The sequence below is a fragment of the Pseudophryne corroboree genome, chromosome 9, assembly GCF_028390025.1.
Source record: "Pseudophryne corroboree isolate aPseCor3 chromosome 9, aPseCor3.hap2, whole genome shotgun sequence".
NCBI classification, from domain to species: domain Eukaryota; kingdom Metazoa; phylum Chordata; class Amphibia; order Anura; family Myobatrachidae; genus Pseudophryne; species Pseudophryne corroboree.
Genome location: NC_086452.1, coordinates 350,709,310 through 350,734,027, shown reverse-complemented (window position 1 = coordinate 350,734,027; position 24,718 = coordinate 350,709,310). Strand labels below are relative to the sequence as shown.

Genomic DNA, 24,718 nt, shown 5'->3' with positions numbered 1-24,718 from the left:
CTATCTGATCTTCCATATGGACAGAGCAGTATTGAGGATGCGTCCCCAATTCCTCCCTAAGGTGGTATCAGCGTTTCATTTGAACCAACCTATTGTGGTGCCTGCGGCTACTCGGGACCTCCAAGTTGCTGGACGTAGTCCGGGCCCTGAAAATCTATGTTTCCAGGACGGCTAGAGTCAGAAAGACTGACTCGCTGTTTATCCTGCATGCACCCAACAAGCTGGGTGCTTCTGCTTCTAAGCAGACTATTGCTCGCTGGATCTGCTCCACGATTCAACTTGCACATTCTGCGGCTGGACTGCCGCATCCTAAATCAGTAAATGCCCATTCCACGAGGAAGGTGGGCTCTTCTTGGGCGGCTGCCCGAGGGGTCTCGGCTTTACAACTTTGCCGAGCTGCTACCTGGTCGGCATCAAACACGTTTGCAAAATTCTACAAGTTTGGTACCCTGGCTGGGGAGGACCTTGAGTTTGCTCATTCGGTGCTGCAGAGTCATCCGCACTCTCCCGCCCGTTTGGGAGCTTTGGTATAATCCCCATGGTCCTTACGGAGTTCCCAGCATTCACTAGGACGTCAGAGAAAATAAGAATTTACTCACCGGTAATTCTATTTCTCGTAGTCCGTAGTGGATGCTGGGCGCCCATCCCAAGTGCGGATTGTCTGCAATACTTGTATATAGTTATTGCCTAACTAAAGGGTCATTGTTCTGAGCCATCTGTTCAGTGAGGCTCAGTTGTTATTCATACTGTTAACTGGGTATAGTTATCACGAGTTGTACGGTGTGATTGGTGTGGCTGGTATGAGTCTTACCCGGGATTCCAAATCCTTTCCTTGTTGTGTCAGCTCTTCCGGGCACAGTTTCCCTAACTGAGGTCTGGAGGAGGGGCATAGAGGGAGGAGCCAGTGCACACCAGTAGTCCTAATTCTTTCTTACAGTGCCCAGTCTCCTGCGGAGCCTGTCTATTCCCCATGGTCCTTACGGAGTTCCCAGCATCCACTACGGACTACGAGAAATAGAATTACCGGTGAGTAAATTCTTATTTTATATATATATATATATATATATATATTGTATATAATTTTAAAGTAGCATTATTGTGAAAACTAATACTCAACAGGATCTTCATACTTATTGTCTTTACTTTGAATCACTTGTGTAGATTATGGAGCAGGAACAAATGACCACAGTTATGTTTATGATAGTGTTTTCTGGTGTACTATTTAGCCACTACGTTGCTGATAGACATGTCCTTCAGAATGTGCCAACACTAGAACCGGGTGAGTGATGCAGCTGTTGAAAACAGTTAACTGGTCAGGATACATTTACTTATTGGTATCATTTGCTGTTACATAACTGTACCACACCATATAACACAATAAGCGTTTTCATCATATATGAATGTAACCCATAGTTGCATGCCCTCCCTCATTCTGCAGGAGACTCCCTGAAATAGTAGCAATCTCCCTCACTCCCTGAATGGTCCCTCAAGCTCCCTGAAAAAAAGAAATCATAGATACATACATTTAAATGGGATCATCAGTGCCAATTCCCTGCATTGCTTATAGGGCACAAATGAACCCTATGGCTACATGCCTTTTATAGGTTTCTTGTGGCCACTTACAGTATATGAAACCTCTTATAAAACACAATACACAAACAAATCCTGCAAAATATAAGAGTCTTTTCTTCAACAAGTAGATCTTACTAATTTTGGGGCTCATTTACATTTGGATGTAAGTCATTTTCATAACACACCTCTCAGATGCAGCAGTGCACGCCCGCGCTGATAGTTGTTACTTTCACATCTCCCTGAAATGCTTTTTCAAAAGTAGGCAAGTATGATGTAAACCACTTATTTTAGTTGCTACATTATTGCACTGGTTACACCACTTGATTATCACTGTCTCAGATATCTCCTATAATGACAGAATCAGTTCATGCCACCGTCCCTATGCAATGTACGGGAACACTAGGATTGTGCTATTTATAAATATCCAAAAACCTACTGTACGTCAGCTCTATCCTAAACATAACACCTGCTCCCACACATACAACTGGTATCACTAACATCACAATCGGTCAGCGATGTCGATTATTGTAGGTGCGAGTACAGAGTGCTGAGTGCTTCTAAGCATTGTCACGGCATACACGGACTGACAGTGGACCCAGCAATACCCTAGTAAGCCAGTCAGACTATGCTTCTGTATTAGTGGTACTATATATAATCGTATGCAGCTATCCGGTGGGGGATGGGCACCTCTGTACGTTTGATCCTGTAGATATACATACGGTTGTCCTGTGCAGTAGGTACTTCTGCATGTAGGGCTGTATTAAGAGACGAGGGGGTCTGTGTGCTATCTCTATGCAGGCCTTTTCCCCTCTAGCTGGCAGCACAGGTCAGTACTGTACCAGAGTCTAATGCCCAGGCACTGGTAATTTTTCTACTGCAAACCACTGGGAAAATGGGCACTGCGTGGGACTCCGGGAAGGTAAGTATTGAACATGGGTGCAGGACAGGGTATGAGGTGTGGGCACTGCACTCTGCACCCACTAGATACACCACTGTCTGCATGTGTGGTCCTATAATTATTCTGTATATGCAGCTGTCCAGTGGGGGTGCGCACTTCTGTATGTGTGATCCTGTAGATATTATTGTAGCTTTCTAGTGGAGGCGTAATCCTGTAGATGTACATGCAGCTTTCCAGTGTAGATGTGATCCTATAGATGTACTGTACAAGCAGCTCTCCAGTGGGGGTGTAATCCTGTAGATGTACATGCAGCTTTCCAGTGTGGGTGTGATCCTATAGATGTACTGTACAAGCAGCTCTCCAGTGGGGGTGTAATCCTGTAGATGTACATGCAACTTTCCAGTGTGGGTGTGATCCTATAGCTGTACATGCAACTCTCCAGTGGAGGTGTGATCCTATAGATGTACTGTACATACAGCTCTCCAGTGCGGGCGTTATCCTTTTAGCTGTACATACAGCTCTTCAGTGTGGTCGTAATCCTGTAGATGTACATGCAGTTCTTCAGTATGGTTGTGATCCTGCAGAGATGTACATGCAGCTTTCCAGTGGGGTATAATCTTGTAGATGTACATGCAGCTCTCCAGTGGTGGTGTAATCCTGTAGATGTACATGCAGCTCTCCAGTGGGTGTGTAATCCTGTAGATGTACATGCAGCTTTCCAGTGGGGTATAATCTTGTAGCTGTACATGCAGCTCTCCAGTGGGGATGTAATCCTGTAGATGTACATGCAGCTTTCCAGTGGGGTATAATCTTGTAGCTGTACATGCAGCTCTCCAGTGGGGATGTAATCCAGTAGATGTACATGCAGCTTTCCAGTGGGGTATAATCTTGTAGCTGTACATGCAGCTCTCCAGTGGGGTATAATCTTGTAGCTGTACATGCAGCTCTCCAGTGGGGATGTAATCCTGTAGATGTACATACAGCTTTCCAGTGGTGGTGTAATCCTGTAGATGTACATGCAGCTTTCCAGTGGTGGTGTAATCCTGTAGATGTACATGCAGCTTTCCAGTGGTGGTGTAATCCTGTAGATGTACATGCAGCTTTCCAGTGGTGGTGTAATCCTGTAGATGTACATGCAGCTTTCCAGTGGGGATGTAATCCTGTAGATGTACATGCAGCTTTCCAGTGGGGTATAATTTTGTAGATATACATGCAGGTCTCCAGTGGGGGTGTAATCCTATAGATGTACATGCAACTCTCCAGTGGGCGTGTAATCCTGTAGATCAGTGTTTCCCACCCTCGGTCCTCAAGGCACACTAACAGTCCTGGTTTTAGTGATATCCAGGCTTGAACATAGGTGACTTAAAGTACCTCAGTTATTTTGCTTTAACCATCTGTGCTGAAGTCTGGATATCACTAAAACCTGCACTGTTGGTGTGCCTTGAGGACCGCGGTTGGGAATGCCTGCTGTAGATCATAGGTCTGCAAACTCGGTCCTCAGGACCCCACACAGTGCATGTTTTGCAGGTAACCCAGCAAGTTCACAGGTGTATTAATTACTCACAGACACATTTTAAAAGGTCCGCAGGTGGAGTTAATTAATTCACTTGTGATTCTGTGAGGAGACCTGGAAAACATGCACTGTGTGGGGGTAATGAGGACCGAGTTTGCAGACCTATGCTGTAGATGTACATGCAGCTCTCCAGTGGGGATAGGCATGCTCTGTGGCTGATTTAAAACCAGGCGAAATACAGGCTTGAAGTCATACAGCCATAGAATTCGTGTAATTCACGGTTTAAAGTGACAGTTTGGGAAGTCTATGTAATCCTGGCAATGTACATGTAGTTCTCCAGTGCAGGTGTGATCCTGTAGATGTACATGGCGCTTTCCAGCAGGGTGTGATAAACATGCAGCTGTCCATTGGGGGTGGGCATCTCTGCATGTGTGATTATATAGATATACATGCAGCCAGGGCTGCCATCAGAAACTCTGGGGCCCGGACTGAAAAAATAGATAGGCTCCCCACATACACATATCTGTCCCCATAGCCAGATGATTCTCATTAACCCCCCACACATATGCTCCTTTGTCTCTTTGACCCCCCATTCTCCTTTGTCTCTCAGTGACCCCTCCCCACAACATTCCCTTCTGTCTTAGTGACACCCCACATTCCCCTCTGTCCCTCAGTGATCCTACCCAGTGGTAACATTATTATCTCACCAGTGAAGAGATGGTCCTGGGATCGGCACATGTTGGAGGTGTTCATGGTTTTCCCCAACCACAGCCACCCCTCAGAAGGTTCAGCCACAGGGCTCAGGAGCAGTGGCTGCCTAGGACCGCGCAATGACTGCTTAGGACGGATCAGTGGTGCAGACGTTGGGCCTTATGAGTGCCAAGCACCTGGCACAAATAATAATTTCACATGACAGACTACAGGGCAGGCTGGGAGCTGAACAGCTGGCAGTTCCGGGCAGCATCTGAGCTGACCTGGACTTCAATGCAGCTCGGAGTAAAGGTTCAGTGCAGGCACTACTGTAGGAGCCAGGGGTTAGGCCCCCTCTCTATCCATCCCTGATCGCGGCCCTGCATACAGCAGCTGTCCAGGGGGGGTGTGCACATCTATGTGATCCTGTAAATGTGCATTTAGTTGCACATATACAAACTTGCCTACTCTCCCGGAATGGCCGAGAGACTGCTGAAAATCAGGTTGCACTCCCAGCCACCCAGAAAAGTGGGTAAGTCTCCTGGAGCAGCTTCCAATCGGCCACACCCTCACGCAGCCGCTCATACATCCCTGCAGCCATCCTATTACCTAGCAAAGTGGGTGGGGTGATGACACAATTCATGCTCAATTGCCTCATTGTAGCTCCACCTCCATTTTATAATGCCGGTAATCTGGGCATTATATAGTAGGGCGGTACCGCAACGACGTGATCGTGCCTCCACACCTCCACACTGTCTCTTATGGGAGGGGGCGGCCAGGTCAGTACAACAGGGGGTTGACAAGTTGGACATATAAAAAAAATACACTGTACTGATCTATTTAGAAATGCTGGATATGATTTCTGATAATTAAACAAGTAACAGCATAGAGATCTTACTCTCTAACGAACAACAAAGTAATTTCAAGTTACTGTTTGCAGGTTAACCATCTTTGAATTTAGTCTGAAGTTACCTGATAATGTCCCTTCCCCGCCAATTAAGGGATGAGAGGTAAGTGATCAGAGTTAGTGTGTAAATAATATTCTTTACTGTATTGGTTTCTACCAAACCACTTCAGTTATTCTCAGTAATTACAATGATGATGTCAAAGGGGTACTGTAAAGTGGGGGAAGGATGCAGAGGCACATGTATTAAGTTAGGGCAGTAGTTCTAAGGCATGAAGGCACCCCAATGATGCAGGCTTTAGGGATATCCCTGCTTGGCCACAGGTGGTATAATCAACTTGACTGAGGCACTAATTAAGTCACCTGTGCCCCAGCATGGATATCCTTAAAATCCGGACTGTTGGAGTACCTTGAGGACTGTGCTTTGGGAACTACTGAATGAGGCTGTATTCATTCATATTGGTTGGGGTATAAAAAAATTAAGGGTTCTACAGTGATATTAATAAAATGTGTACACCTGCACCGCAATCATGACAACCAAGGCCCAGATTTATCAAGTCTTGGAGAGTGATAAATAGCACGGTGATAAAGTACCAGCCAACCACTAGCGGATTGGGGGCCCAAGTCTGTTGGTTGCACCCAGTCTATTACCTGCAGACAGTCTAATACCTTTTCAGTGCAGGTTAGACAGTGAGTGGTTACTATGATCATCAGCTTAATGTCAGTAAGTGTACATACAGTAGACCCATAAACAGTTTTGTGAATGGCTCTTTCTGTAACACGACTCAACAGCCATTTTGCATCTGACATGAGATTTAGCAATTTATATATAATTTTGTGCATTGAATCCAAATATACCATCAGAATTTGATATGATGTTAGGTTTTTGAGAAATCTTGAAAATCAAAAATGAAAGTATTTGATCACAGGAAATGATTGGCAAGACTCCCTTCTGTCTGCGCTGTGGGGTACTCATCCTGCCCAGCAGTGCTGTAACTAGACATTTTAGCGCTGTGTGCAAGAAACGGTATCTGCGCCCCCCCTTATGTAAAATAGGAGCAGTGCGCGTGTCAAAAATATAGAGGCATGGCTTCATGGCCGGTAATTGTATAATTATATACATTTTTATATATTTTTATTTTTTATTGTGGTCAAGAATAAAAAGCTATAATTAAATGCTAAGCGCAGTTCCAAGTTTTTTTGTTCTTTCTTGTTGTATTTAATTGGTGGCAGAGGAACCAGGCCCCAGGAACGTGCGGCTAGCGTTTGATTTAAAACATCAGCGCCCAATTTTGTGTTTTTTTCTTTGCTTCATGGGGAAGGGGTGTGGCCACAAAATAATACCAATTCATATTACGGTGCACAGTAGTCTCCATTATTCAAATTACACCGCACATTAGCGCCACTACAGCAGGTAGAGCTTTTTACACATTAGGGCAGACAGTGTCCCCTTTTTACACATTATGCCAGACAGTCCACCTTTTTACACATTATGGCAGACAGTCCTCCTTTTTACACATTACGGCAGACAGTCCCCATTCTTACACATTACGGCAGACAGCGTCCACCTTTTTACACATTACGGCACACAGTCCCACTTTTTACATATTACGGCAGACAGTCCCCCTTTTCTCATACATCCTAGAGGATGCTGGGGTCCACTTCAGTACCATGGGGTATAGACGGTTCCGCAGGAGCCATGGCACTTTAAGACTTTTCAAAGGGTGTGTACTGGCTCCTCCCTCTATGCCCCTCCTCCAGACCTCAGTTTTAGAAATGTGCCCAGGCAGACTGGATGCACTCCATTGGAGCTCTACTGAGTTTCTCTGAAAAGACTTTATGTTAGGTTTTTTATTTTCAGGGAGAACTGCTGGCAACAGTCTCCCTGCTTCGTGGGACTAAGGGGGCAGAAGTAGGAACCAACTTCCTAAAGCGTTTCATGGCTCTGCTTCTGGCTGACAGGACACCATTAGCTCCTGAAGGGAACTGAACGCTAGCCGTGTCTAGATGCTCACTCCCACAGCACGCCATCACCCCCCTCACAGAGCCAGAAGTCAGAAGACAGGTGAGTGTTAGAAGATAGCTCTTCAATCAAGATAGTGACGGCTAAAGGTACCGCGCGGCTGGCGGGAGCGCAGCGCGCCATTGCTGCCCACATACGCAGGCACGGTAGGGTGCAGGGCGTGGGGGGGGGGCGCTCTGGGCAGAATAAAACCTGATAAACTGGCTAAAAGGGGGCATAAGATGCCCAGGCACAGCCCTACCCCCGCCAGTATAAATATTATAGGAAAAATCTCTAAGGAGAAAGGCGCCATTGTGGGGGCGGAGCTGTTCTAGCGACATAAATTTTCAAAGCTCTCACCACATCTAGAGACTTTGACTCAGTGAAAGTGTCAGTAGCCACTGGCACCACAATAGGTTGGTTTATGTGGAAAGATGAAACCACCTTTGGAAGAAAATGTTGACGAGTTCTCAACTCCGCCCCATCTTCATGGAAAATTAGGTAAGGGCTCTTGTGAGACAAGGCCCCCAACTCAGACACTCGCCTTGCGGATGCCAAGGCCAAAAGCATCACCACTTTCCAAGTGAGAAACTTCAATTCTTTCTCCTGTAGAGGTTCAAATCAATCCGATTGAAGGAACTTCAACACCACATTAAGGTCCCATGGTGCCACTGGAGGCACAAATGGAGGCTGGATGTGCAGAACCCCTTTCACAAAGGTCTGAACTTCTGGAAGGGAGGCCAATTGTTTTTGGAAGAAAACTGATAAGTGAAGGGTTAACTCTTCTGTGCTTTGTAAATATTACTTTTTATATGATCAATTTCCTTATAATAGTTACAGTGCAAAAGTGAATATTTCTACTTCCCTAATGAAGGGTTAAAACATGCTATATGAACTGTTATGTGTTTGCATAGATACGTACTACCCTGTGCCGGGTACCTTTGTCTGCTCATACAAATACCAGGCTTGTGTGAGCCTGGTTTTCAAGGGCAGTTCCATACCAGATCAAACCTGTTATTTCTACTTCTGTGTGTTACCAAATATCCTGTGTTACAGACTTTGATAAATGTTTTGAGAAACTTGTAGAAAACCCATATATGGACATCCGCCTTATACATTCTGCCTGGTAACTACTAACGAGCCAATAAGAGTGTAACAACATGTCAGTTACACCCATATACGTTGTCTTTTATACTTTTGTTAAACGAACAATAAACAGTGTGAATCTTTACTGCTTGTGTTGTGCATATTACTTGTGGCTAAAGGTTTACACTCACGGACGTCTGAGAGGCCATCACATCGAGGGTTAAAGAATAGAGGGGCAATCCTTTCAAGTGGGGGCTCCGTCCGCGATTCAGGTGGTCGTCCCCGGATGGTAAGATAGAGAATTGATTGTCTGTCTTTGCCATACGGGATTGCGGTCATACACTGAAGCTGAATCCGTGTCAGTGTTCTGGGAACACGTGACCAAACATCTTTAATGTCTGGGACTTAAAGATACGTCTGAGAAGGGACCAGGGGTCCAAGCGCAACTCTCCAAAGACGTTAGTATCTGGGATACTTAAAATAGACCTGGGAGTCTATACATAACGTGACGTTAGTATCTGGGATACTTAAAATAGACCTGGGAGTCTATACGTAACGTAGAGAATACCTCGATTTGATCGTCTATATATTCTTGTATGTTTGTAGTGAGATAAGTTCTTATATTTGGTCAGACGGCTGGTAAGTTTTCGTCTGCCAGATATCTTTACTCAAACACTTTTCCTGCTTCCTGTTTAAAACGCTGTATTTTTCTGACATCTTGTACGAATGGTAAGTATCGTACACGTCAAAAGATTTCATGTTCTCACTATACAGATAATATTGTGATATTGTCAATGACTAATTAACTGGTTAGCTGATGCATGTATAGTAGAGTGTTGTAAATTTTAGATATTTTCTTTTAAAGTTGTACTGTTGATTTATATTACTGTCTGACAATGGGCTCTAGTCAGAGTAAAAAAAAAACTACATATCCCCCGCCCCTCCCTGGTGAGACATGCAAGATGTATGTCGCCCGCAACTCTACCTCAGAGTATTACTTAGTTAACCCATGGGTGGATAATTTAGCAGGGTAGACAGAGAAAGCAGGACAGGACCCATTCCTACGGGAAGGCAGTAATTACCCTTTCTATATGGAGGATTAAAAAAAAAAAAAAAAAAAATCAGTTCCCAACAGCACAGAAGCGAAGAAGTGAGAAACTGTAAATCTTTGAAATCCCTCTCGCCTCCCCCTTGCATTCCAATGTATCCTGCGCTTGAGGACACAGATCTCTTGGCAGCAGTAACCCTTTCACACCAGATGGGATCGCCTCCAACTCCACTGCTGGAGGGTGCGTCCACTAGCTCTATCCCTAACGCACCAGTAACCCAGAGTTTAGATAATAGTAAAACACTGTCCCAAGCCCACTATTACCCTCGATGGCTGTATATCTTATTTGCGCAAAGCTTGCAAAGGACGCAGCTATACACATATGAAGGAAGTCTTTAAAACCCGTGCTCCTTTGCCTGTGCTTTTTTTGCCTGTCGCTGTAGCTTGTAAACAGAAACCTTCGGAGTCTGTTACTGAGTTTTGGAAAAGGTTTAAGGACTGCTGGACAGATGACGCTGGCTTACCTTTGCTTAACTCAGAAAGCTTACTCATTTCCACCTTCATTAACAACCTTCTACCTTCTGTCATAGTTTCTGTTAAGCAAAGCGTCTCTTCCTGGACTTCTGATAGTACGATAGATTTAAAAAAAAACATCTGTATGAGAAAGAGGCTGCAGGGTGTTTTGATGTAAAGAAACCTGCACTCACTCATAACTATCAGAACTCCAGACGCTTTGACAGACAGAACCAACCCCGCAGTCAGGGAAAGATTCACCTCTGCTGCCACTTATTATAAATGGAAGTAAAGTTCCCTTTTTTGTGGACAGCGGTGCAACAACCAGTGTTTTGTGTTTTGACCTATATGATGGTGATTTGGAAAAGACTGCTCCTTCAATGGGAGTCAATGGGATACCCACCAATGCCTGACTTAGCTCAAGTAAACCCCGCTCTTTGGTCGGAAGGTCCATATGACACTGGCCTAATCTCATGCACACCATATAAGGCCAATCTCAAACCCGACTCACAACCTGTTTATCAAAAGCAGTATCCCCTCTCACCAGAAAAGATAGAAGGTCTCCGCCCCATGATACAGCAATTCTTACAACAGGGTATTCTCAGACATATTGTATCACCATACTGTACTCCTGTGAACCCTGTTGCCAAAGCTGATGGCAGTATAAGATTTGTACAGGATCTCAGAGCGATCAATCAGTTAATTGTCCCAATTGCACCAATTGTTCCAGATGTAAACTCACTCATTTCTGCAATCCCTGCAGATGCTGCGTTCTTCTCTGTAATTGATTTGAAGAATGCCTTTTTCAGCATACCTGTAGATTCACAGACACAATTACTTTTTGCCTTTTCTTTTGAGGGTAAACAACTTACCTGGTGCAGATTATTGACGCACCTGTTGTCTCCAGGCCACATTGGGGCCCTGGCAACCTCACCATGGTTCAGTCCTGCTACAGTATGCAGATGATCTGCTGCTCTGTAGTCAAACTGAGGAGGCCTGCCGAGAGGATGGTGTTTCATTACTAAACTGGCTTTGTGAATGTGGACACAAGGTGTCCAAAACAAAAATGCAATGGTGTAAAAAGCATGTTGATTACTTAGGTTTTGTGCTCACTCAGGGAGAGAGGAAAATCAGTCCACAACGCATACAGTCTGTATTGGGCCTGGTCACCCCAACTACCCAGAAGGAACTACTGTCCTTCCTGGGTATGGTAAATTACTGCAGACAGTGGATTTCTGATTGCTCTTATTATGATAACATTTTGAGACAAGCCACACTGAAGGACAAACCTAAAACTGTACAATGGTCACAAGAAATGTTAACTGCATATGAAAGTTTAAAATGTATGTTGATGAAAAGTCCGGCACTTGGCCTCCCCAATTATGTACTACCTTTCCATCTATATGCAAGGGACAATTGTAAAACCATGGCGGGGGTGCTCACACAGTTTCATGGAGGGAAGTTGCGCCCCGTGGCATTTTTTTTCAAAGTCATGCCAGTGTCTGTGCAAGGTATGCCTGCCTGCCTCAGGGCTTTGGCAGCCTGTGCAATGGTTGCAGAAATGGCCACTACCCTCACTTTAGGCCACATCACAGTACTCCACACCACACATGATGTCCTGGCAATACTTAAAGGCTTACACACACAGCACATGTCAGCACAACGCCTTAGTGGATATGAAGTACTCCTTTTGAGTAACCCTACCCTTACCATCAAGTACACTGCTAGTTCTTCTGGCCCTGCACCCATTCTCAATGCCCTTTTAGGCTTGAAAGGTCCCGAGGATGAACCACCCGACCTACATGACTGTGCTGCTTCCATTGAAGCTGAAACTTCTCCCAGACTTGACATGTCTCCCGTTCCCATACCAGGCGCAGACATAGTTTTTGTTGACGGCTCCTGTAGTAGGCCCAATGACAATACATACCAGGCTGGCTATGCCATTGTCACCCTCCCTGACACTGTGTTGGAAGCCCTACCAACACCTTATCAGTCCGCGCAAGCTGCAGAACTCATTGCACTCACTAGAGCATGTCCCTCCCTTGACAACGTCCATCTGCTCACTCAACTTCAAGCTGCTGCGACTAATACTGATCTCTCCGACTGGACTTACCCAATTCTGCAGAAAAAATCCTAAATCAGGATTAATCTGCAAAGAGGGGAAACCCTGTATACCCCAGTCCAGTGCCCCTTTGCTCATTGCCCATTACCATGGTGTTGGTCACCATAGTAAAGCCACAACACTCCTCCTACTAACCAATGATTTTTATGTTACTAATGCCAAATCACTTGTGGACCAGTATGTTAGCAGATGCATCACTTGCCTCAGGAACAACCCTAATAAAGCTAAACACCAGCATCTTGAACACCCCACAGAAAACCCTAGGGTACTCCCCTTTTGAGATATTAATGGGTAGACCCTTCCCCACACCCTGGGCTAAGAAACCGTTGATGATACAGGAAGGAGATCTAGAACTTATAAGGGAAGAGTATGTCAGGGCCCTCATAACCAAAACTTGATGAGATTGAACATGATGTCGCTTGTAAAAAACCCTCTGAATCCACAGGAACCTACACACCCCTTTAAAGTCGGAGACAGAGTCGTGGTGAAGGTGCTCCCCAGGAACAAGAGCCCAGGAGACTTCACCTATGGTCCAGAGACAGAGGTCGTAGCAGTTACCCGAACAGCAGTCCTGACAGAGGAAAGTCCTACCTGGATCCATGCATCCCGAGTAAAAAAGGTTCCTAGACCAGACCTAGAGAGGGAAGCAAGTGATTCCAGTGAGGTACGAACCGGGGCAGACAGCCCTGACCTCCCACCTAGCGAAGACAGAAGAACAGAAAACGATGAAGAACCTGCCCCCTATCTCTATCCTGGGGACTATCTCGATAGCCCTACTGGCCCTCATTCACCTCACAATATGTGAAGTCGACATCACACAAAAAGATGGGGTCCCCACCTTGTGGTACAATTCCTCCAATACACACGTAGCCACATACATCCTTGATTATTTCATGTTCCCTAAACTTGCTGACAACAAACATTTCATACAGTAGAAAAGAAAATCAGGGATGTCTGAGACAATGTACATTTGTGTCACTGATGAATGGTGGATGGAAATATCCTATCATGGATCCAACTGTGATTACTGGGAATCTGTGGGGTGGAATACAGGAGCAGATTGGAAATATGGCCCATCATTTGCAAAAAAAATAGATGGAGCAAATATGGAGTACCCCTACTTTCTAGACTATCCATTCATAAGATGGATGAAGGCCCAAATTCATACAGGTTTAGACTAAACATAGTGAACCCTAGCAGAAGCGACAATGAGACTTATGTACTTGGTATATGGTGGCAAGCAGGGTACTATAGTGCAAGGCAAATGTTTTATTTGTGGGACATGTATAAAAACCCAAAATACCAGCCTAAAATTGCTCCCCAAAACAAACCTTTAAAGCCCCATATTGCTACTTCTAAAGATATGGTGGCTATTACTAACCCTACCTTTGAAGACACCCTAGCTATTGAAACTGGTTTCTCTGACATTAATTTTTGGTTGGAATGGATGAAGTATAGTGCTAACAAACACAATAAAAGCAACTGTTATGTCTGTGGCAAATCTAGGCCCCACCTAGGTACAGTGCCCCTTAATATACCCCTAGAACAGGAAAATTGTTTTTTCAGCCTTTTTAATGACACCAAAACAAATGACAGTCAGTGCGAAATGTGGAAAAGGGAATATCCCATATTGTCAAAAAATCCCAACCCAGGAAGCACCATAACCATATATCCTGGAAACTATACCTGTTATACATCTAACACCACCACAGGGAGAAATTTAAAAACCTTCCCACCAGGGTATTGTGCAAATAAGCATATTCATACTTGTAACTTTAATTCTTGTAGGCATTATAGTTTATTGTGTAATTCCCTGTGGAAAGAAACTTACCTCCAAAGGCATTGATAAGGCCCTGATGTACTATGATATAACCACCAGTCCTGTCACCTCCTCTGATAGTAAGGGACCCGACGATTATGTCCAATATCTTAAGAACTGGAGGAACAAGAAAGGAGCCTCACCCAAGAATCATGTTATATAACAATCATGATTCTAAGAGGGGATTGAAGGGTTAACTCTTCTGTGCTTTGTAAATATTACTTTTTATATGATCAATTTCCTTATAATAGTTACAGTGCAAAAGTGAATATTTCTACTTCCCTAATGAAGGGTTAAAACATGCTATATGAACTGTTATGTGTTTGCATAGATACGTACTACCCTGTGCCGGGTACCTTTGTCTGCTCATACAAATACCAGGCTTGTGTGAGCCTGGTTTTCAAGGGCAGTTCCATACCAGATCAAACCTGTTATTTCTACTTCTGTGTGTTACCAAATATCCTGTGTTACAGACTTTGATAAATGTTTTGAGAAACTTGTAGAAAACCCATATATGGACATCCGCCTTATACATTCTGCCTGGTAACTACTGGCCAATAAGAGTGTAACAACATGTCAGTTACACCCATATACGTTGTCTTTTATACTTTTGTTAAACGAACAATAAACAGTGTGAATCTTTACTGCTTGTGTTGTGCATATCACTTGTGGCTAAAGGTTTACACTCACGGACGTCTGAGAGGCCATCACATCGAGGGTTAAAGAATAGAGGGGCAATCCTTTCAATAAAGCCGAAATCTGGACCTTGACTGACCCCAATCTAAGGCTCGCATCCACACCAGCCTGCAGAAAATGGAGAAAACGTCCCAACTCAAACCTTTCCGTAGGAGCCTTCTTGGATTCACACCAAGACACATATTTTCTCCAAATTGGGTGGTAATGTTTAGACGTTACTTCTTTCCTGGCCTGAATAAGAGTGGGGATGACTTCCTTGGGAATACCCTTTCGGGCTATGATCTGGCGCACAACAGCCATGCTGTCAAACGAAGCCGCGGTAAGTCTTGATACACGCACGGCCCCTGCTGTAGCAGGTCCTCGCGAGGAGGAAGAGGCCGAAGATCTTCTATGAGCAACTCCTGAAGATCTGGATACCAAGCCCTCCTTGGCCAGTCTGGGGCAATGAAGATTGCTCGAACTCTTGTTCTTCTTATTATCTTGAGAACTTTTGGGATCAGCGGAAGTGGAGGGAAGACATTCACCGACCGGAATACCCACTGGGCCACCAGTGCATCCACTGCTATTGCTGGAGGGTCTCTCGACCTGGAACAATATCTCTGAAGCTTCTTGTTGAGACGAGATGCCATCATGTCTACTTGAGGAACTCCCCAAAGACTTGTAACCTCTGCGAAGACTTCTTGGTGGAGGCCCCCCTCTCGTGGATGGAGATCGTGTCTGCTGAGGAAGTCTGCTTCCCAGTTGTCCACTCCCGGAATGAAAATCGCCGACAGAGCCATAACATGTCTTTCTGCCCAGAGGAGAATTTTTGTCACCTCTGCCATTGCAGCTCTGCTTTTCGTTCCTCCCTGCCTGTTTATGTACGCGACTGCTGTTACATTGTCTGACTGGATCTGCACAGGATGATCTTGAAGAAGATGTACCGCTTGTAGAAGGCCGTTGTAAATGGCTATCAGTTCCAGAACGTTTATGTGAAGGCAGGCTTCCTGACTTGACCATTTTCCTTGGAAGCTTTCCCCCTGAGTGACAGCTACCCAGCCTCGGAGACTTGCATCCGTGGTTACCAGGACCCAGTACTGAATCCCGAACCTGCGTCCCTCTAGAAGGTGAGAACTGTGTAGCCACCACAGGAGCGAAATCCTGGCTTTTGACGACAGGATTATCTTCCGGTGCATGTGTAGGTGGAATTCGGACCACTTGTCCAACAGGTCCCACTGGAATACTCTGGCATGGAACCTGCCAAACTGTATGGCCTCGTAGGCCGCCACCATTTTCCCCAACTATCGAATGCACTGATGGATCGACACCGTTGTTGGTTTCAATATCTGTTTGACCATTCTCTGGATTTCCAGAGCCTTTTCCACTGGAAGAAAAACTCTCTGAACTTCTGTGTCCAGTATCATCCGGGGAAAGGACAATCTTGTCGTTGGTTCCAAGTAAATTTATGATCCAACCGTGTTGTTGGAGTATGGACAGGGAGAGCGTGATGTTCTGCAGCAACTGTTCCCTGGATCTTGCCTTTATCAGGAGATCGTCCAGATAAGGAATTATATTGACTCCTTTTTGGCGAAGGAGGACCATCATTTCCTCCATTACCTTGGTGAATACCCTCAGAGCCATGGAGAGACCGAAAGGCAACGTCTGGAATTGGTAATGGCAATCCTGAACCGCGAATCTCAGATAAGCCTGGTGAGGAGGATAAATGGGAACATGCAGGTAAGCATCCTTTATGTCTACTGACACCATGAAATCCCTCTCCTCCAGACTGGAAATCACTGCCCTTAGTGATTCCATTTTGAACTTGAACCTTTTCAAGTAGAGATTCAGATTTTTTAGGTTTAAAATTGGTCTAACCGAGCCATCTGGCTTCGGAACTACAAAGAGACTTGAATAAAACCCCTCCTTTTGTTGTTGCAAAGGTACCAGGACTATGACCTGATTCTGACATAATTTTTGAATTGCAGTTGTTACTGCCTCTCTTTTTGGAAGAGAAGCTGGCATGGTCGATTTGAAAAATCGGCATGGGGGGGGGGACGTCTTGAAACTCCAGTTTGTACCCCTGGGACACTATTTGTAAAACCCATGGGTCCAGGCCAGATTGAATCCAACCATGACTGAACAGTTTCAGACATGCCCCCACCCGAGCGGCCTCCCACAAGGGAGCCCCAGCGTCATGCTGTAGATTTGGCAGAAGTAGGGGTTGACTTCTGCTCCTGGGATCCTGAAGCCGCTGCGGACTTCTTTCCTTTTCCCCTTCCCCTACCTTCAAAGAAGGGGGAACCTTTGGCCTTTTTGTATTTGTTGGGCCGAAAGGACTGCGTGTGAGAGTGATGTGTCTTTTTTCCGGTGCAGGAGCAGAAGGCAAAAATGTTGACTTACCTGCGGTAGCCGCCGAGACTAACGCATCCAGCCTATCACCAAATAAGGCCTCACCTTTGTATGGGAGAGCCTCCATATTCTTTTTGAATCTGCATCCGCGTTCCACTGGCAAATCCACAACGCCCGCCGAGCCGATACCGCCATGGTAGCGGCTGTTGAACCCAAGAGTCCAATATCCTTCATTGCTTCTAGCATGTATGCGGCAGCGTCTTTGAAAATTACCTAACTTTAGGAGTATCTCATCTTTATCAATCGTGTCAATTTCTGATGACAAGTTGTCTGACCATTTTTCAATAGCCCGACTCACCCACGCGCAAGCAATTGTGGGCCTGAGCAGCGTACCATTGGCAACATAAATGGATTTTAAGGTAGACTCCATTTTGCAATCTGCCGGCTCCTTTAGTGAAGCCATCCCAGGTGCAGGGAGAATCACATTTTTTCCAGTCCTCTAAAGGAAAAGGATAAGCCATCTGAATCCTTTTGGGAATACGAAATTTCTTTTCAGGATTCACCCACACCCCTTCAAAAAGAGTATTTAGCTCGTGGGAAGGAGGGAAAGTAACCTTAGATTTCTTTTCTTAATAGAAATAGGCCTTCTCCTGAGGTACAGGAGGGGCTTCTGTAACTTCCAAAACTTCCCTTATAGCCACAATCATATATTGTACATTTTTCGCCAATTTATGATCTATTTCCCTGGAGTCACTATCGTCGACACAGGAATCAGGGTCCGTGTCGGTATCAGTATTTACAATATTTACAAACGGTCTCTTATGTGACCCAGAGGGATCGCCTGCTCCGCCCTCTAGGACGTATGAGAAAACAGGATTTTAATACCTACCGGTAAATCCTTTTCTCCTAGTCCGTAGAGGATGCTGGGCGCCCGACCCAGTGCGAAATTTACCTGCAGTTTTGTTCATTAGAGTTACACAAGTTGTGTTATATTTGTTCTCAGCATGTTGCTGTAAATGGTTCATGCCTGTTGGCGTGTGTTATGTTGAATGCCATGTTGTGCGGCATGGTTGAGGTGTGAGCTGGTATGAATCTCACCTTTAGTATAAAGTAAATCCTTTCTTCGAAAATTAATGTCCGTCTCCCTGGGCACAGTTCCTATAACTGAGGTCTGGAGGGGGGACATAGAGGGAGGAGCCAGTTCACACCCTTTGAAAAGTCTTAAAGTGCCCATGGCTCCTGCGGAACCGTCTATACCCCATGGTACTGAAGTGGACCCCAGCATAATCTACGGACTAGGAGAAAAGGATTTACCGGTAGGTATTAAAATCCTGTTTTTACACATTACGGCAGACAGCGTCCCCCTTTTTATACATTACGGCAGACAGTCAGGCTCATCGGTGCAGGTAGTCAGGCAGATCCCAGGCAGGGGAGAAGGAGGAGGGGGAGGAGGGAGCCGCAGTAGCGCACTGTAATTGGTGGCGGCACCGCTGCAGCTGTCCCTCTCCTTCCACATAGGCTGGCCGCCGCCACTTTGAATGCTGGGATGCGCTTTCCTCATCCCAGCATTCACAGCGGTGGCAGCCAGGCTATGTGGAAGGAGAGGATCAGCTGCAGCGGCGCTGCCACCAATTACAGTACGCTGCTGCGGCTCCTGAGTCCCCCACCCTCCACCTCCTTCTCCACTGTCCCAGTGGTACGGCGTGAACCTAAGGACCACTGTACTGACTGTTATTTTGTCAAACTAGTATTGATGGGCATTCCAGTAGAACTAAACTTGCTACTGTATCAAATATCTTGAAGGGAAGCGATTACAATACCGCTAGTTGGGATCCCGGACATCTTAATGCTGACGCCGGAATCCCGACTAGCAGTGAAATACCACCGCCAAAATCCACAGGCATTTCTCCCTCTATGGGTGTCCACGACACCCATAAAGAAGAAATTAACCTGTGGCGAGCGCAGCGAGCCACTGTGCCTGCAGCATGGCAAACGCAGCGAGCCTGCAAGGGGGTTGCTAGTGCTCGCCCCGCAGTTGGCACACCGGGTGCCGGGACCCGGCCACCGGCTTTTCATAGCGATCCCATCTTGAATTATATTCAGCTGTAAAACCTGTGCCTCATGGAGAAGGGCTTCCTGTACCTTGTGTGCGTATCAGTGAATAGGGGACACCAGAGGAAAGGGAGTCAGAAAATACATCAATTGCAGTGTACAGAGTATCACAACAAAAGTTGTGACAAATCACCTCACATAACAGAACAGGAAGAATTTTAATGATTTGGTTCATGACTTGAAACTGTCAAGACAACAAGCCAAATTTTTGGTTTCTAGGCTGCAACAGTGGAACCTTCTGACTCAAGGTACAACAATTCCAAGTTTTAGCACAAGAAACTTTTTTCTTTGGCCCCAGTGTTGGGTAAAGATGATTAATAAACGCCCTATCGTCTGATGTGTGGCTACTCCGTTACAAGATAAACACATTCAAACATTAAACTGAATAGTTATAAAAAATTACACTGAGGCATATATATGAGGAAAAGGAAAAGTCAGCTTTATTTATTTTAATGTATTTAATATCTAAAGCGGAAGAAATAGAGGGAAGATCAAGTATGGTGGCAAAGAAAGAATGGTTCCACTAAGCAATATCGCTGTCTGCAGTTCTCCTTCAGAAGCTGAACCCACAAGATGGAGAATGATAAGGAATCACAAAATGGTCCTAAACTCCCACCCCCAGTGATCAACTAGCTACCCAACTCCACAAACCTGCCTACCCCAAAAACTAACTCACAACTTAACTCTTGCACCAGGATCATGGTTTACAATCTGACATGCATTTGAAATGCATTCTGTCTCCATGACTGAGATTCGTGTAGGTTGTGCGGTGTGGGCCCCTCGACCCAGGGGTCTGTGTGCACCGCATACACTGCACCCATTATAGATACACCACTGTTCACATGCCAGATACAGAGATTTTTTTTTTAAATTTGTTGAGTAGTGTAATGCTTCCGACTGTTGTTTATGTCATTTCATTTCCCATCTAGTGACTTTGAGCAGCTGCCGGAAGATGTAGCTGTGTCCGCCCACATTGCAGATGTAGAGGAGAGAAGAGGGTTCTCTGTATACTGTGTAAGCGAATTAATTGATTATTTTACCAGGGTTGGGTATGGGTGACCGGCGTTTGTGATCCCACTGGCCACCATACCGAAGCCAGGATCCCGGGATTTAGAATGCCATCCGGGTGGGGGGAAGGTGGGGGGGGGGGAGTGGGGATGGGTTTGCGAGCCCCAGGTTTGTTCTGTTCCCACTCTATGGGTGTCATGAATAGTCCCTGTTAGTTGCATGCCAACTGTTGGGATTTTGAGGGGTCAGGATGCAGGCGTCAGTATTGTGACCGGCGGTCTCCTAACTACCTGCCCCTTACCACTATCATATATTAGATAATGGTGTGTTTGTTTTTTTATACGTACCTACATTTTGGAGATTCAGTCTCAAGGGGTAAATTCTAAATTGTGGGTGGTCTGCAGACATGATTTGTGGCATCATGACTCTGCCCCCACTTCAAAATGCCACGATTTATGGACTCAGGAGCCTTCTGCTCATTCCAGGAGAGAAGGGAAGTATCTTCTGTTTGTGAATATAAATTATCTCCAGATACAACATAGAAGTGCTGAGTAAAATTACTGGGTTAGATTATGCTCCTCTCTGCAGCCGCCGGGGAAATGCAGCCAGGCAGCACTCTACTTCCCTGTGTATGCCCGGCGGTTGCACATAGATTTAACCGCCTGGACATATAACAATAGCAGCGTCCCGTCAGTCAGCGATGATCATTTATAGTTATCAATTACTCAATACATCAGGAAAGATCAATATATATATAATATATACATTTTTTTTTAACCCTACACAATTTTTTTAAATTAATATTTTGCAATTATTAAATGTTTTTTTTACAGTTCAAGCTCATGAAAAACCGAAATATATTAGGGAAGGCCATCGTCCATCATATAGCAATTTACAACCATCAATGGTCTGTGCCTGATAGTGAGTGATTTTGCCGTCGATTGCAGTGCCTGTCGTCAAGAAAACATTGGCGGTGCTGCTGGCCCGATGGAAGCGCTCAGAACATGTGCATAACTCAACCATCGATAGCTGCACCATCGATGGGCTTATAACTATGGTTTAAAACCATTGTCCATCAATGGTACAGCTGCTGATGGCCAGTTTTTTACAGTATATCATAAAAATGTATTTCGTTTTTTTTTAAATAGTGTTGGATAATTTTTAAATATATACTCTTTCTCTTACATCCTAGGGGATACTGGGAATCCATTTAGTACCATGGGTATAGACGGGTCCACTAGGAGCCTTGGGCACTTTAAGAATTTGATAGTGTGCACTGGCTCCTCCCTCTATGCCCCTCCTATCAGACTCAGTTTAGATGGCCTCTCGACTCAACAAGAAGCTCAAGCGGTATTGTTCCAGGTTGAGAGACCCACAAGCAGTGGCGGTAGATGCTCTGACAACTCCGTGGTTCTACCAGCTGGTGTACGTCTTTCCTCCACTTCCTCTGATCCCACGAATTCTAAAGACAATAAAAAGGGAAAAGGTTCAAGCAGTATTCATTGCTCCGGACTGGCTGAGAAGGGCCTGGTGCGTGAATCTTCTTGAGATGCTGATCGAAGATCCGTGGCCTCTACCTCTTTGCGTGGATCTTCTGCAACAGGGCCCGTTCATCTATCAAGATTTACCACGGCTACGTTTAACAGCATAGAAGTTGAACGGCTGATTCTAGCCAGGAGAGGGATTCCTGACAAGGTCATCCCAACTATGATCCAAACCAGGAAGGGGGTAACGTCTAAACATTACCACCGTATGTTTTGCACATCCAACCTCCCTTTATGCCTCCTACGGCACCTTGGGATCGCAATTTGGTTCTGCACTTCCTCCAATCGGAATGGTTTGAACCGTTACAGGAGGTGGACGTAAAGTACCTTACGTGGAAGACTGTCACACTGCTGGGCTTGGCTTCAGCCCGACGTATGTCGGAGCTGGGGGCATTGTCTTACAAGAGCCCCTACTTAATTTTCCATCAGTACAGAGCTGAACTCAGGACTCGTCAGCAATTTCTTCCTAAGGTGGTGTCCGCATTTCACTTCAACCAACCTATTGTGGTTCCGGACGTTAAGGACACCTATGCTACTTCAAAGTCTTTGGATGTTGTGAGGGCTTTGAAGGTGTATGTAAGGGTCTGGGACTCCAGGTCGACAACAAAAAGGTTGACACACCTTAGGTCGACGCCAATTGGTCGACACACCTTAGGTCGACATGGAAAAAGGTCGACGTGAGTTTTTTATGTTTTGTTTGGTGTCGTTATCTTCGTAGAGTGACCGGGAACCCCAATTAGTGCATCGTATTCCCTCGCATGTCTCGCTTCGCTCACCATGCTTCGGGCATGGTGCCTTCGCTCCGCTCGGCACAGATTACCGTTCCAATCGTAGTCCACGTGGATCGTTAAGTATGAAAAGGTTCCAAAAAAGAAAAAAATTGTGAAAAACCCATGTCGACCTTGTTCCTGTCGACCTTTTGTCCATGTCGACCTAAGGTGTGTCGACCAATTGGTGTCGACCTAAGGTGTGTCGACCTTTTTGTTGTCGACCTGGAGTCCGGATACCGTATGTAAAGAGGACAGCTCATCACAGGAAATCGGAATCGCTGTTCGTTCTTTGTGATCCCAATAAAATTTGGTGTCCTGCTTCAAAGCAGTCAATTGTACGCTGGATCAGGCTCACTATCCAGCATGCTTATTCCACGGCAAGCTTGCCGTTCCAAAATCTGTACAAGCCCACTCTACTAAGTTAGTGGGTTCTTCTTGGGGCGGCTGCCCGGAGGGTCTTGGCTTTACAGCTCTGCCGAGCAGCTACTTGGTCAGGTTCGAACACGTTTGCAAAGTTTTACAAGTTCGATACATTGGCCTGGTGCGTGGATCTTCTCGAGATGCTGATCGAAGATCCGTGGCCTCTACCTCTTCGTGAGGATTTTCTGCAACAGGGCCCGTTCGTCTATCAAGATTTACCGCGGCTACGTTTAACGGCATGGAAGTTGAACGGCTGATTCTAGCCAGGAGAGGGATTCCTGACAAGGTCATCCCAACTATGATCCAAACCAGGAAGGGGGTAACGTCTAAACATTACCACCGTATATGGAAGAAGTATGTCTCTCTTTGTGTGAAAGCAGACAATATTCTGCGGTGGAATTTCATCTGGGACGTTTCCTGCTTTTTCTGCAGTCGGGAGTGGATGTGTGCCTATGTCTATGCTCCATTAAAGTCCAGATTTCGGCCATGTCTATTTACTTTCAGAAACAATTGGCTTCTCGCCCTGAGGTCCAGACATTCTTGAAGGGTGTTTTGCACATCCAACCTCCCTTTGTGCCGCCTACGGCACCTTGGGATCGCAATTTGGTTCTGCACTTCCTCCAATCTGAATGGTTTGAACTGTTACAGGAGGTGGACGGAAAGTACCTTACGTGGAAGACTGTCACACTGCTGGGCTTTGCTTCAGTCCGACGTATGTCGGAGCTGGGGGCATTGTCTTGCAAGAGCCCCTACTTAATTTCCATCAGTACAAAGCTGAACTCAGGACTCGTCAGCAATTTCTTCCTAAGGTGGTGTCCGCAATTCACATCAACCAACTGATAATGTCGATATTATCTTAAACCATAAAGCTATACCTCTAGATACACTTTTACCTGAATACACGCGCTACGTACTTTGTACGCTATTTGCGTACAGAGTCCCGTACGTGGTACGTACTTGGCGTACACACGCCGCGCTGAGTGTACAGAGTATGCACAGCGCGCGCACACACAATTGATAACCTTTAAACCTTATTAGTAATACAATGTAATAATATGGTTACACTTTAAACCTTTATGCAGCAAAGCACTACAATGATGTTATACCTTAAACCTTAAGTAGCGCTGACGGTATAAAGTACCCGCAGTGCATACACCTTATCAATACTTATAAACCTTATACAGTTAAATACGCTTTAAACCCTAGCAGGGAAATGAGGACACAACACCGATATGTAGTTGAACCACAGGGTTCTAAGGCCACAGTGGATTATTTCAAAAGGTAAAACAGTACAAATTATACACTACAGGCTAACAAGATAAATCTACAACAGAATAATGACTACAGTCAATGTACATACGTGTGAATGTTCGCTTGCACAACCCGGCCGGTCCTCCGCTTGTCAGGTAGAAAGCGTTCAGAGTCTTCTGACCAGCCAGGCAGCAACAGGCATTTTTATACACTACTTCCATATACAATAAAATGGTCACTGTAATCCCTCTGTCTATTGGACACAGAGATGTATCTTTACATTACAGGAGAGGTCATATGTTGATTTGAAAAGGTGGGCGATGTCTTTCTCAACTGCTCTTGTGGGTGGTCTCCTCTGGATTCCCCCCCGCATACATAATATACAGTAAATACAGTTTAAACCTATATTCTGCTTCTGCATC

At 45.4% G+C, this 24,718-nt stretch overlaps 1 protein-coding gene across 6 annotated transcripts in view; it reads left to right on the top strand.

Annotated features, from left to right (window-relative positions):
- Positions 1 to 24,718, top strand: part of NCF4 (neutrophil cytosolic factor 4) — a 554,470-nt gene that overhangs the window by 451,986 nt on the left and 77,766 nt on the right. For 4 of the 6 annotated variants that reach the window (XM_063940668.1, XM_063940669.1, XM_063940666.1 and 1 more), the window contains exon 3: positions 20,233 to 20,317. In XM_063940668.1, coding sequence (XP_063796738.1) covers positions 20,233 to 20,317 — 85 coding nt within the window. Of the gene's footprint in view, positions 1 to 5,613; positions 5,684 to 20,232; positions 20,318 to 24,718 lie in introns of all 6 variants that reach the window. The other 2 variants (XM_063940671.1, XM_063940670.1) reach the window with 1 other exon arrangement.